Source organism: Electrophorus electricus, chromosome 6 (assembly GCF_041902795.1).
Source record: "Electrophorus electricus isolate QZ-2024a chromosome 6, ASM4190279v1, whole genome shotgun sequence".
Classification (NCBI taxonomy): domain Eukaryota; kingdom Metazoa; phylum Chordata; class Actinopteri; order Gymnotiformes; family Gymnotidae; genus Electrophorus; species Electrophorus electricus.
The window spans coordinates 36,332,112-36,347,086 of record NC_137502.1 but is presented as its reverse complement, the minus strand read 5'-3'; the positions used below and the strand labels follow the sequence as shown (position 1 = coordinate 36,347,086).

The following is a 14,975-nucleotide window of genomic DNA, read 5'->3' as shown; positions in this document are numbered from 1 at the left end:
TATTATTATTATTATTATTATTATTATTACAAGTTGTAAACTGGCCTCAAACTAAGATAGGAAGTAGTGGATATCAATTTGCATACATTGAATGATGTTTGGTTTGGAGAACAATAGTGGAACCTGGACAAGCTTTTATGAAAAAATTAAAATAGTGATGAAGAAAATGTATAAAGCCCACCTGAGACTGTTAGACATTCTCCAGACAAGGCCTCATTTGTAACATTGAGCTCAGAATAAAGACGGGACCAGCTCTTCTCTTCCATTAATTCCAGAGTCTGCATCTTTATTTCTATTTAGTGTGTGCTGAATAAACAGCCTTGAATTTCTGAAGATCTAGGAAGGACAATGTAACGGTGAGCGGTAAGGAGGCGGACGCATGTGTGGAGAAGAGCGAGATTTATTATGGGCAAATCCAAAATCAGAGTCGTTGTAGCATCCAGGGTCATAGAGCCAATACGGAGATTACAGGGATACATGATCAAACAAACAAAACACACAAAGGCAAAGGGGAATTGGGCTATAACAAAGACTAGGGAAAACTCGGGGCTAAGAAACATGAAGGCTAGGATACACGGAGTACAAACTTACAGGTATACAGAGACAGGCTTTCAGAAACTAAACACATAAACACATAGATTCAAATAAACATGCAATGAACAGCAAATACAGGGCTCAAGACAGGGTTTAAATATATGAACGATATGAGGGACAGGTGTGGAAAAGCAAACGAGGGGCGGAGAAAACGAAACTATGGCATGGAACTAAAAAACACAAGCCAGGGAAATCATGGAACACAGATGGAAGATGGAAGGGACTAATCGTGACACATGAAGTATCTCTACTGCACACCCTCTAATCCCTCATCACAACAGTTGCTATTGTTGATGTATCCATATTGGCTCTGCTTACAAAGCATCGGTATTGTCACTATTGCACTTTGTCCATCTGAAGTTGCTGCATATGTGATGGCATCACTCCAACCACTGATATATCGCCTTGGTATTGCCCGCATATGATGCCTTATACTGGATTCTTAGACTGTCATTCACACGACACCTTATTTCATTGTACTTGAATCTTATTCTACTCCCTGTCATTCACACGACACCTCATACTGGAATCTTAGCCTGGTCAATGTCATTCAGTACGGCATCATTCAGTATTGTATTATTCCAGCCAAGTTCACCCTCTCAAACCCATTTTAGTACCTCATCTTACACATGTATGCATATCACATATTTCATGTATGCCTATATGCCAAAAGCCCTCTGCGGCTACTCGGTCTACTGCAGACTACACATCCCATAAACCTCCTGTATGGTCCCAGTCACCTGTTATAAACTCACCTGTGTCTTGTTCTTCTCAATATGTTCACCCAATATATATCCTATTGTCTCTATCTGTCATTGCAAAGTCTCGATTGCTAGCCTTGCATTTCTGTGTTGTAGTTTATTGTCTTGTTTCTATTTTGGATTATTGGATTATCTGCCTGTTTAGGATATTCTCTTGCCAATTCCCTTTGGACCTGTTTGCTCTGTGCCGCTAATTGTATTGACCCTTGTTTTTGAATTGCCCCTAATTAAACTGTAATTTTATACTGAATTTGTCTCTGTCTATTAAAAAAACTGACAATATGCACATATAGGCATATGCATATGAATGGCATCTGGGTTAGCATGTAGTGAGTGTGTGTGGATATTCGGTAGGTAGTGTTCTGAGTTAGTGTGTAGTGAGTGTGTGGATATTCGGTAGGTAGTGTTCTCGGTTAGTGTGTAGTGAGTGTGTGGATATTAGGGAGGTAGTGTTCTGGGTTAGTGTGTAGTGAGTGTGTGGATATTAGGGAGGTAGTGTTCTGGGTTAGTGTGTAGTGAGTGTGTGTGGATATTAGGGTGTTTGTGTGTGTTTGTGTGTGTGTGTGTGTGTGTGTGTGTGTGTGTGTGTGTGTGTGTGTGTGTGTGTGTGTGTGTGTATGGTGCCTTTGCTCTTAAACTGTACTTTCCCCACTTAATAAAGGTGGTGGCAGAATTACACTACCTAATTAAGTTCTAGCTTTATTACAGATTATGTCTTATACACACTCAGAGAGGAAATGCACTTGTAAACACATGCTTTTATATAATTTATATAAAACTCCTTTATATAATTCATTTATAAAGATCAACCCTCTCTCCCCCACTATATAACTTGTAATTGTGTAGTAGAGCTGTCTATAACCTGTTATATTATATATTATAGTAGAGCTCTCTATTACCTGCTGTATTATATACATTACATACATTATAGCTGTCTATAACTTGCTCACTGTAAGAAAACTGTACACCTGCACTTTCCAAAATGTTGTATTATCATAATATATATTTCTTTAAGTGCATCACAAATGTGTGGTTTATTTACATGGATGGTACTTATGCCACAAGTTATAAGAACATAATTAAGAATATTAAATACTATATGACATTGTAGTGAATGTTACAAAAGCCAGTGAAAACATTTTTGCGGGACTGCAGGTAACATAATACATTAGGGACAGTGATAGTGTGAGTTAAATACAGACAGTAGTGAACAGAATACATTAGGAACAGTGATAGTGAGAGTTCCATACTCAACACTGAACAGCTGCTGGGGGGTAGTCTTTACACAGAAACCATCTGAGATATCATAATGCTTCCCTGTTGAAGACTTGGAAAAACACAAAATAAAAAAAAAATGTAAGTGATGGTAAATGTTTTCATTCATTTCCTTATTTCCACTCTCTTCAGTGTGTTTGCAGAGGGTTGCATATCACGGTTAACTACTGTGCTTCTTAAAATCATCTTGTGGTGACATCAAACAAGTGTTTAGTTTTATCTAAGAAAAGACAGAAATAAGTTCAATAGAACCAGTGGACTTCTTTTCACCCTTTCCTCCAGGTTTAATGTATTGTACAGAAGGCTGTGTTTTTTAATACTTTTCCTCCATATTCAGACTTTGATTTCCTCCTCTTCTTCAGGGAAGGTGAATGGTGACCTCTGTCGCCCCTTTAAGATGCTACCTCCTCCATAATGACGTGCCAGTAAATCGGTTGCCTGCTGGAACCTCTCAGCTTCCATAATGGGCTCCACTCTCACTGGGGACCACAGAGAAGCATCTGGCATTGCCCTTTTAAGAGCAGCCCCATTCTCATCCCTCTCTGTGCGCTGCTGGACCCGGTCTGGGCTGCAAGAGCGCCCTCTGCTGTTAACACTGTCCATCTGCGGGCTAGAAGTTATAGAAGCAGCATGCAAGCACACATGCGAGCTCCCCTCCAGCATATCAAACAATGAGTTTGGCTCCTCCTCTTTCTCCTCCTCCTTCAGGTCCTGGTTGGTCCTGGTGAAGCTACATGAGCTGTCAATCAAACTCAGGAGCTCAGTCATGAGGGAAGGGCCAAGGTCGACGGTGAAGGAGGTGAGGGAATCGGAGCGTGCGAGGGGAAGATTGATGCCGTCTGGCAGAGAACCATGGTAATATTCAGTTAGTGGTGGTGATTCTGCCAAGTTCCTGTCATGGCGAGTCAGACGAGGCAACGTAACAAAGCCCGACTGGAGGCCTGGAGGAGAACAGAACCATTAAATCACAACAGAACCATGATGTTGTGGCATAGCCACTACATTACAGCAGAGTCATGAAATCACAGAATAGCTGTGATGTCACAGCAGAGCCATGATATCACAGCAGTTTCATGTCATTACAGCAAACACAGTAGCTCAAACATAGTAGTTCAAGCACAGCAGTTCAAACACAGTATCTCAAGCACAATAGTTCAAAATAGCTCAGGGAAAATTTAAGTTTCTTAACCAAAAGTGCCTCCAAATCATTAAAAAGTACATGGTGGAGTATGTAAAAAATACAGAATTCATCTGATGTCTTTTGAACATGTTTTTATCAGCATTAGTCACACAAGCAAATTAAGACATCATAGAGAAAAGCAAAGTTCTAAACCAAATTAAACCAAAGTTCTAATTATTATAATGATGTAATTATATTATAATGATGTAGTAATGTAATTATCATTTCCTTTGTACTACAACTGTGTAATCTTTGAATAACCCAATAAAATGTCCTCTTTGCTGGGCCACTGTCTGCACTGTGCCATGGTGTCCACAAGGTGGCAGTGGCAAACAGCTTTAGAAGTGCTGGGTGTCTTATGACATGGTCATTCCACTCATTCATTCAGATACATACACACACATTATGTATGAGCTCACTTTGGGAGCTACTGGGGACAATTTATGTGGCCCAGTGAGCACCTCGGGGCTAGGAAAGAGACAGTGAGAGACAAAGAGAGAAAGAGGGAGGGAGACAGAGAGAGATAGAGTGAGCCCGAGAGTGGCAGAGAGATGGAGTGAGACAGAGTGAGAGAGAAAAGAAGATGCGTTCACTGTATGACAGGTGAAACAGAGATACACTTCCTTCTTTACTGTAACAAATGTAAAAACATACATGACAATTTCACATTAAAAATAAAAAAAAACATAATCCATTTTAGTAATATGACCCAACATGAAAAATGACAAATCTTTCTTGGAGCAGGTCACACATCAAAGCTTGCTGCAAAATATGTCGCAACATGTCATCACCTAGTGATGTAGCTACAGATTAGCTGAGACAAGCTCTCCTCTCAACATTACTCCCCCAACACACACACACACAAAACACACCCCGACCCCTCCACACAGTCCTCTTTGCTAAACATTTACATAGTTTAATAGTTTACAATGTTTAAATAGTTACAATACCTTGCTAATGTCTTATTGACTTGTTAAAGTTACTATAAAACTGTTATCTGTTTTTTTTAATTTTTTTTTTATTACTATTATTGGTGATGGTGGTAGCGCTTTTATTATTATTATTATTATTAGTATTATTATTATTATTATTTAAAACAAATACACTGGACACACTGTAGGGGCAAAGATCATTAATAACCATTTAGGATCTGTGTTTGTAGCTCAGTGTTGTGCAAACCTACACAAACAATGCCAGTATGTGCTGTGTCACACACACTCACAACCACACACACACACACACTGCCAGTATTTGTTGTGCTATCTCACACACACACACACACACACACTTAAACTGCCAGTATTTGTTGTGCTATCTTACACACACACACACACACACTTAAACTGCCAGTATTTGTTGTGCTATCTTACATACACAGACACACACACACACTTAAACTGCCAGTATTTGTTGTGCTATCTCACACACACACACACTCAAACTGTGCTTACACACTCTAAGCGCTTTCTTTTGGGGGGCTGAATTCTTTCAGCATTGGGTAAGTACTCTCAGGACAAGGGGGGAATTCCAGCCATTCTGAAATGAAAACTGAACACAAACACATTCAAGCTCATGTACAGAAACACCTGGTCAAATGCAAATCTTCACATCCTTATTATCGTAGCACCTTTCTCATACTCAAGGACATTTTACAGTGTCCTTGAGTATGAGATGAGACATATATATATATATATATATATATATATATATATATATATATATATATATATATATATATATAACCTGCACAGACACAAGGACAACATAGAAACGCCACCCAGATAGGGACACAAACCCAAGGCCCTGGTGCTGAGAGGCAACGTGTTAACCTCCGAGCCTCCATGCTGCCCATGCTCATTCAGTTATTCAGACAGAGGGGAGGAATGCCATGGCTGTCTGAGCCTCAGGCATTTGTGAGTCTATGTATGTGTGTTTGTGGCTATAATCGCACTCTGGTGTTGTCATAGTGATTAAAGATAACTCAGTAACAGGCAAAGTGTTCATTGCTTATCTGGAGACACAGTCAGAGGAGGTCCCCATCAGAGAGACCTAACCACAGATAACCACACAAACATGTGTGATATTTGGGTTTCCTGTCAGCTGACTTTTCTCTGTGTGCCTTACCGTAAGAGTAGAGTGGCTGTTCCGGAGAGCTGCTGGAGGTGGGGAACAGCGCCCCCTGTGTGTGGCCGTTGGGTGTGGTTAGGGACAGCTGTGGTAAGGAGATGGCATTCTTTATGATGGGTGATACGGGCGGAGGCGATGGGGACAGGTCATCTGACTCTCCTGTCAACCTGGCCTGGGGGTTCCTCCTAATATGCCGTAGTGTGCGTGAGAAAAAACCTGTCGCCTTGCAGCCGGAGCCCTCACCCTCAGCCCCTCCACCACCTCCATGGTTACTAAGAAACGAGGTGTCACCGAAGATATCGCCACCGTGCCCCACATGCATGGTGTGACGGAAGTCCCCGAGGGGCGGGCTGATCATGTCTGCTGAGAGCTCGCGCTTATAGTGCCGCTTGCCCTGAGTCGCCGGCACCAGGCCCTTAAAGTCTGCAAGCTTGCCCAGATTCATGGAGACAGAAAATAAGATCCCTTTCAGGCACGGATCCACAGGAGGTGGTCACAATCCCTTTAACTCCAAGAAAGAATTTGCAACGGAGGGTTAGAGTTTCCTGATATGAAAATATTCATAAAGTAAATGACCATAATATATCCTGAGGTCTGAGGTCTGACTTATATTAGCAGTAAAAATGTGCTGAAATGTGCTCATGCAGATGATAAAGAATCTCTCTGTGCTGTCTTTAATGTGCCTCAGACTGTGTAGCACAGTGTCTCGCCACACTGTCTTTAAGGTGCCTCATACTGTTTAGCACAGTGTCACTTCATGCTGTCTCCTCAGACCACTCTAACATTGTGAGTGTGTCTGACTGACCTAACACGTTCCTCTGGTGCCTGAAAAATTTAGTCCACAGTGGGTGAGGATCAGTCTGGTCTGTGTAGTCCACAGTGGGTGAGGATCAGTCTGTTCTGTGCTGCGAAGTGAAAACTCACTGCAGGAGTGTGTTTGGGGGTACGCAGTGATAGAGTGGATAGTCTTCTCTCTCTCAGATTTACCATCTGGCCGTCTGAAGATTCTCTGAGCAGTTTCTGCCGTGGTGCTGCTCGTGGGGGCCTGGCAGTGTTAGCAGGAAGTCTTGTAAGATGTGAGCAAAAAGAATACACAAAAGAATACATGTTATTTATTAGAACAGGCCAGTCACAGAGTTTGTTGGGCTGCACTAAACGTCATGACCCTCATTTCACCTCCACACTCCCCTGGACGTTTATGAACAACTCATTGAGGTTAATAGGCTGTTTGAAACAGCTCTTGACAGGCTGCACCCTAACCAATGCTACCACTCTCTCTTTCTGTGTCTCTCTCTGTCTCTCTCTCCATTTCTCTCTCTCTCTCTCTGTCCCTCTCTCCATCTCTCTCTCTCTCTGTCTCTCTCTCTGTCTCTCTTTCTATCTTTCTCTGTCTCACTCTCCCTGTGTGTGTGTGTGTCTCTCTCTCTCTCTCTCTCTCTCTCTCTCTCTCTCTCCACCAGTGTGTTTTTACCTATTCAGCACGCTGGTGGCATGATCAAACCTGCTGATACACTCTACCCTTGTTAACACACAAACACAAGTACACACATGTTTGTCTGCATTATTATTAGTGTAATAACTTGACCAACCTCCTTTGGTCTTCTCAGATATGATGCCTAGATGTGATGTTTCTGCAGATGTTATGCAACAAATCCCTTGTAGTGATTCCCAGCACAACTTTAACAGTGGTGATACTGTGTGTAAGTGCAGTGTATAAGTGCATTGTGTAAAGGCTGTGTGTAAGTACTGTGTTTAGGTGCAGTGTGTAAGTGCAGTTTGTAAGGGCTGTGTGTAAGTATTGTGTTTAGGTGCTGTGTGTAAGGGCTGTGTGTAAGTGTAGTGTATAAGTGCAGTATGTAAGGGCTGTGTGTAAGTACTGTTTGTAACTGCAGTGTGTAAGGGCTGTGTGTAAGTACTGTGTATAACTGCAGTGTGTAAGGGCTGTGTGTAAGTACTGTGTGTAACTGCAGTGTATAAGTGCAGTGTGTAAGTGCAGTGTGTAAGGGCTGTGTGTAAGTACTGTTTGTAACTGCAGTGTGTAAGGGCTGTGTGTAAGTACTGTGTATAACTGCAGTGTGTAAGGGCTGTGTGTAAGTACTGTGTGTAACTGCAGTGTATAAGTGCAGTGTGTAAGTGCAGTGTGTAAGGGCTGTGTGTAAGTACTGTTTGTAACTGCAGTGTATAAGTGCATTGTATAAAGGTTGTGTGTAAGGGCTGTGTGTAAGTACTGTGTTTAGGTGCAGTGTGTAAGGGCTGTGTGTAAGTGTAGTGTATAAGTGCAGTGTGTAAGGGCTGTGTGCATGTACTGTGTGTAACTGCAGTGTATAACTGCAGTGTGTAAGGGCTGTGTGTAAGTACTGTGTGTAACTGCAATGTTTAACTGCAGTGTGTAAGGGCTGTGTGTTTCATTTCCTCCAACACTATTCACCTCTTGCTTCTTTTATAGCAGGATGGACTCTCTCACAGTTTCTGATACAGTGTCTCTGTGCCTTGATTCCTGAGGATTTATTCTCTATCAGTCTATCAGCTCTGCCTTTCTCTGTCTCTCTCTGTTTTCTTCTTTCTCTGTCTCTCTCAACCCATCTCTCTCTCTCTCCCTCTGCAACAGTGGTGTGTGTTTCTCTCGACCAGGATGGAACTGTGGTGGGTTTTTCTCTCAGGGAATGTGAGGACGGACTGTAATCTCTGTCTATCTGCTGTCACCGTCTCACAGGGCTTCATAACAGAGGGTTCTGCTGAGATTGGCCTGACTGACCTGGATTAGCCAGATTATTGCTCCCTCTCTTGTTCTGTCTGTCACTTTACTTTAATCCATTTATGCCTTCAATCCACTACTCTCCTTCAGTACCCTACCATCTAGCTGGCCTCTTGCGGGGGAGTTAGAGTAGACTAGTCATATCCAGCTCCAACATCAGTCAGCATTCTGACCTAAACTAAACCCATTGATTACTTCATAATAAATATGATGTTCCAAATCTACAATCACATGACTTTTAAATGAGTGAATACACACACACACATAAGCCTGAACGCACACATTCTCACTCTCCTGCCAAGGCAGTGATCTCACTAATCTAATATGGTGGAGGACAGAAGAATAGGAAGATTAGTATCACTGAGAGGCAGTGTGATAGAGAAATAGAGGGATGCACTGGTGGAGTATTGGTGTGATGGAAGGATGGATGGATGAAGGGATGAAGTGGTTTGTTGCAGAGATGGAGGGACAGAGAGATGGTGATGTTGGTGTGATGAAGAGATGGATGTGGAGTGATCAACAGGTCTGGAGAATTCCAGAACATTTAGCATTTTTAGGAAGGCCCAGTGAACACACAGACATTTTAGGAAGAGATGATGAATGATTCTGTCCTCTGTTTCAACTGCCTGTCTGTAAACAGCTTCAGTGGGGTAAAGTCCTTTGTACTCTGCTCACAACCCCCAGTAAAGCCTGACCAGCAATAAAGCAAACTAATAATAATATCTCTCATATCCTACACACATGCATAGATATGACCATGCAAAGCTGCTTTGCATGAATGGCTTCAAGCAGGGTGTCAATACCACACACACACACACACACACAAACACACACATAAACTTGTATAAACAAATGCATGCAGCCCAGGTATGTGGAGCTGTGTCACACATCATGAGTTTAACAGTACCACCAGTCTATAGACCCACCCACAAACAATTTGATTTCCTTTCCAGCATGGAAGGAACAAGAGTAATGAGAACAATGTTTGAGACAGAGAGAGAGAAAGAAAGAGAGAGAGAGAAAAGGATGCTATTGGACCACCTGTACAACCACCTCCATAAAGGGAGTGCTGTGTCTGATTACAAACAAACTCTGCTCAGTCAAGCCTGTTTTTCCCTTTGCTCTTGTATCTGTTCCATGTTTGCCAGTGTGTTGTGTATCTGTTCCATGTTTGCCAGTGTGCTGTGTATCTGTTCCATGCTTGGCTGTTCCAGCAGGCTGGTGTATTTGGGTTGGAGTTGCTCTCTGTCAAAAATACACCAAAATCATGCAACGTGGCACCACCCAGCATAGTTGTGTGTGTGTGTGTGTGTGTGTGTGTGTGTGTGTGTGTGTGTGTGTGTGTGTTATGCATTTAAATCTCTCAATATAGAACACCCATTTGGAGATCTCTCTGTGACAAATCTTTTAAAGATTTTTTTCTGTTATTTTTCTTTAAAAAGTCCCACAACAAACTAAGAGTTCCCCTAAGAGTTCAATACTACTGTGGTTCAATGACCACAGTGACACAGTAATCTCTCTCTCTCTCTCTCTCTCTCTCTCTCTCTCTCTCTCTCTCTCTCTCTGTCTCTCTCTCTCTCTCTCTCTGTGTCAAGGAAGTTTTTCTAAATGTCAAAAGCCCATTAATTATTATACAGTGTTTTTAATTATTTTAGTGTTTTCTGCTAAAATTACAGTGAACGGTACTAAAGTCAGTTAACCATACATGTAGAAGTTCAAGCACTGTGTGTATGCATGGGGGGGGGGGGGGGGGGGGGAATGCAGAGAGTGAAGAGAGAGTGAATAATGTGGGTTGAGCCCTTCTCTGTGTGAGGATAGACAGCTGGAGAATTGGGGAAACGCAGAAACACACGCACATGCACACCCACATACAAACACACACACACATACACACACACACACACACAAAGCCATGGCAGCACAAACCACAGGGTAGACTAGGTTTTCGGTTCCCATCACCTCTAAAATCAGAGTCACATCAGTTACTCTGGACTGGTTACACCACTGACTCCACACCAGTTGTTCTGGACCATCAACATCAATGATATTCTGACAGAATTAGGTTTCTAGTGGGGTGTTTCTCAGTGACATCAGAGACATGCCTCTTACAGAGAGAATCAATCACAAACAGATACGTGGCTCTCATAGACAGAATCAGTCAACATCAGATACATGCCCTCTGTGAATTATTACCCAGAAGGTCAAGGTTTGATCCAGCAGGTCATATGTGTCGCTGATTATTACTGGATCATACAGGCACAGAAAGAAAGCTTTTTAAAAAAAAAGTTGGTTTTTTTTCCATTATTCAAAATATTTTTTACATATAGTAAATTTTTAGTCATAAGAAATAAACAAAACAATGTAAATACAGAAAGAAATTATGATTAGGCTAATTGTCTTATGCTGGTTCAGAGCTTGTCTTTCTTTTTGCACATGCTGACAAACCCCATGGCTGAAAAGATATTTCTAGCAATTTCTGCTCATGAGCAGATGCCACTGGAATAAATCACAGTTGTCACTGTATACTTGGGTCTAGCATGTGGCAAATATATGACTGAAGGAGGCAGGTGATGAGCACATCAAACTTGCTGAAGGTCTCTGCACAGGCGGAGGGATAGACATGAGCATAGGTACAGATACAGGCAGAGGGACAGTAAGAGGTAGAGGAACAAAGCACAATCACAGGGCTGCTCAGAACTGCTGGAGGCATGAAAAACCTCTGCATGTGGTTGCGACACATCTGTCTGAGCCACACTGTTTTACATATGCATAATAATCACAATCCAATTTATCCATTATACTCCATCACAATCCAAGTACACAGTCCAAGTTTTTGATCACAGTCAAATACAGTACATCATAATCAATCCATCACAGTATATCACAATCCCTCGCAATCCATCACAACCACAGTCCATCACTGTGCGAATTCTGCTCTGTTTGTTTAGCACGAAAACCGAAATTAAGCACTACAGTACGGTGCATCACCAGAACGTTCTATACAAATAGCAACCCCTCGCCCCTACCGTCACGAATCTCTCTCTCTCTCTCTCTCTCTCTCTCTCTCTCTCTCGCTTTCAGCATAATAGTTATCCTCATCCTGACCAAAATCTAAATAAATTAATACACGAATAAGCGCATGCGTCTGCCAGGTATTTTTGTTCACAACCCAGTGTATTATATATATGGAGATATATCACACAATTCTCCAGAAGTAGCCAAGATCAGTAACGGCTTTCCACGGACGCACACACATTTTTTTTTCCACAGAGGGCTTCTACAACTGAATTTAGATACGACACCACTATGTATTTCCTAATCCGTGTGTAAATATAGTTCACTCATCATTTCGCTATTTACTTAGCTATCGTCAATATCGCTATAAATAATAAGTACAATAAGTATAAATCACAATTCCAAACGCCCTAGAAAAACTTACCAGTAAAAAAAAAAAGGCAATAAAAACACGAAACTAAAAAACGGTCTTCTTCTGGGTGTGAGTAAAAGCAGTTTCGGGCGTGCTCATAACTCGCAGTTGAAGTTGAGCAGAGCAATGCGCTGTACGTTTGTGTGTCGAGACGCGGGGACGACGGTAGAGGGGTGGGCGGCAGCGAGTCTTAGCGTGCGAAGGAACCGGAACTGCACTGACCGTCGAGAAGCTTTAACTGTAATTGCTTTTGGATATGTACATCAAATGTTTTGTTTTCAGTAATTATTTTCCAAGGGCTGCTGGCTTTTTTTCAGACAACTATAATTATTCATAAACATAACCTAATACGACACACTAATAGACAGTGCAACACGCTGTTAAAGACGTATTAAGAAATGTTGCTTGCAAAATAGTGACCTGCCTTGATCTGGATAACATGATTTCTGAGAAAGGGCAGAACAGAATGAGTGTGTGCTACAGACACACTGCAGCTGTGCACCACTCCAGTGATGAGGTTCTGGATTCCAGGATACTCTGTAAATGGTCTAATTCTGGAGCTGACTGTTGACCTCTGTGTGCCCCAGCTTGATCACTTTCATACAAAAGGGAGAATGCCTTTTTTCATTCAGGTCACTCAGGTCACTAGTTGGAAGCACGTATCTTGTCTTTGTGTATGTGTGTGTGTGTGTGTGTGTATGTGTGCGTGTGTGCATGTTTAGAAGACACTGAATCAGCGTTCTGGGATTCATGCAGTTCTCTGCACTCTCATCTTTTCCCTCCTGACCTGATGAATCTTCTGTCTGCGTCACCCAGCAAGCCCTTACCTGCATCCGAGGAGTGAGTAATGCACACACACACACACACACACACACACACACACACACACACACACACACACACACACACACACACATACACACACACACACACACTTTAAAAATGATATCCACGTTCTCCTACTCTCAAAACATTACCACACACACCCTAAACCATGTCCTAAACACACAGAGATGATTTTACCCATCTACACAGGTGGTGTTCATCAGGTCCTGTGACCTGCACCATCACACAGGAGCTTCATAGCACCATTAACCATGGTAGATAATGCACTGACCTCAGGTATTAAGACTTATTGCAATGCAGTACCATTGAACAGGGTCATATCTACATTCTTGAAAAAGTGTCAGGTTTGGCCACCCTCCTAGTGTGCCTGTTTTCATAGTTTCCCAGTCGTGTCTATTTTACTTTCCTTTACTTCCTCGTTCCATTTTTTGGTTTCATTTTCTCTGCCCCTTGTCTGTTACTTGATTCCAGTCCTTGTTTTGGTTTTCCCTGTTCATATGTTAACCTGTGTCTGGTTAGTGCTTAATTGTCTTGGTTATTTAAGCCCTGTGTTTGGTTTCCCATGTGGTTGGTTATTTTGGTAAGTTTGGTCTATGTGTGGAGTTATCCCCATTATCGTCCTCCTTGTATTTGTTTGTTTAGTCTGTGTGTTACTTTGCCTTAGTGTTTTTCCCATGTCTCTGTTTTATTTGCCTCCCTCGTTTTTTAAAAACCTCCTGCATCTGTATTTTGCCTCTTGCCTCGTCCCTGCAAATATACAAAAGGAAATACAAAAAGGAACTCAAACTCTTATATTATCGTGTTCACTGTTGATTTCATTGTGTGTTTTGATTGTGCTCAGGCCTCTCTGTGCATGGGTTTCAGCCATGTATGATTTGAGCTGCCTCTAAAGTATACTGGAGGAGAGGGAGCCTGCAGGGAAGTCTGCATCAGCGTTTCAGAGTCATCAGTCTGTGTTCAATCAGTATAAACCTGATCTGCCACACCTGCCCTGCCCCTTGATCATATGTTCCACTCCACCTGTATATAATCCACCCCCTGACTGTATATAACCTGCTCAATCTCTATACACTCCACACCAACTATATACACCCCAACCACTGATGTGTTCAATTACTGGTGCAGCTATATTGTCAATTTAAGAGGTCAAGGCAATTCAAGAGGTGGTTTATTGTCATTCCAGTTTTATACAGGTTTACAGTGAAACAAAACAACATTCCTCCAGGACTATGATTCAAGTTCAAGTTTGGTTTATTCATCACATACTTAGTCATACACAGTATAACTCGAAGTGAAATGGTGGAGAGTGCTCTGTCCAAACTGAGGAAAAGAAAACAGGGGTGCATAGAGAAATATAGACATTCTCTATATGTGAAATATATATATGCAAAGATAAATATATATATTCTATGTATGTACAAAATATATTAACAATGTATGTACAATATATGTATATTATGATTATATACACAATGTACAATGTATATGGTTGTGTATATATGTACACAATCTACAGAATGTACAGATCCATTTCGTATAATAACATATCTACAGTTGTTGTGTAACAAGGTAATTGAATATAAATATATATATACAGATATACAGTTATGTTACATGGTGGTGGTGGTCCCCACAGCTTATCAGTTTCCCTGATTCAGGGCCCGAATGGCCTGTGGGAAGAAGCTCCTCTTCAGCCTCTCTGTCTTGGTCTTCAGGGAGCGAAAGCGCCTCCCTGACCGCAACAGAAAGAAGCGTCTATTGTTGGGTTGGGTGGGGTCCTTCACAATCCTCCTGGCCTTGGTCTGGCACCGCTTGTAGTAGATGGTCTGCAGGTCAGGAAGTTCCGTGTGAGTGATGCGCTCTGCTGAACACACTACGCTTTGGAGTGCTTGTCTGTCCTGCTTGGTGCTATTCCCAGACCAGACTGTGATGTTCCCCATGAGGATACTCTCGATAGTGCAGGTGTAGAAGTTCCGCAGTACCTTGGAGGGCAGTCTGTGGTCTCTTAGG

General features: G+C 42.0%; 1 protein-coding gene and 1 long non-coding RNA gene across 5 annotated transcripts; one reads left to right on the top strand and one right to left on the bottom strand.

Moving 5' to 3' along the window:
- Positions 1 to 384: 384 nt before the first annotated feature.
- On the bottom strand, positions 385 to 12,282 carry cdc42ep1b (CDC42 effector protein (Rho GTPase binding) 1b). 4 transcript variants are annotated; one of them, XM_081716745.1, is made up of 4 exons: positions 12,132 to 12,282; positions 6,862 to 7,003; positions 5,935 to 6,445; positions 385 to 3,571 (listed from the first exon to the last, which is right to left on the bottom strand). In XM_081716745.1, the coding sequence occupies exons 3-4, from the start codon at positions 6,380 to 6,382 to the stop codon at positions 2,964 to 2,966; spliced, it is 1,056 nt and encodes a 351-aa protein (XP_081572871.1). In that variant the 5' UTR covers positions 6,383 to 6,445; positions 6,862 to 7,003; positions 12,132 to 12,282; the 3' UTR covers positions 385 to 2,963. The 4 variants fall into 4 exon arrangements, with proteins under 4 accessions (XP_081572871.1, XP_026888112.2, XP_081572869.1 ...); XM_027032311.3 differs by having other exon boundaries at positions 5,935 to 7,003; XM_081716743.1 differs by lacking the exon at positions 12,132 to 12,282 and adding an exon at positions 8,366 to 10,389 and having other exon boundaries at positions 5,935 to 7,003.
- A 15-nt stretch (positions 12,283 to 12,297) lies between these two features.
- LOC145658654 (uncharacterized) lies at positions 12,298 to 14,643 on the top strand. Its single transcript, XR_014124340.1, has 3 exons — positions 12,298 to 12,359; positions 12,842 to 12,959; positions 13,807 to 14,643. It is a non-coding gene; the product is annotated as an uncharacterized LOC145658654 (long non-coding RNA).
- The last annotated feature ends 332 nt before the right edge of the window (positions 14,644 to 14,975 follow it).

What these genes read in the sequence shown, in the direction of transcription:
- cdc42ep1b (XM_027032311.3), bottom strand. Translation starts at nt 6,382, where the DNA reads ATGAATCTGGGCAAGCTTGCAGACTTTAAGGGCCTGGTGCCGGCGACT. An exon ending in ACAGCCACTCTACTCTTACG is followed by an intron (nt 3,572 to 5,934) that starts GTAAGGCACACA and finishes GTTCTCCTCCAG; the next exon opens with GCCTCCAGTCGGGCTTTGTT.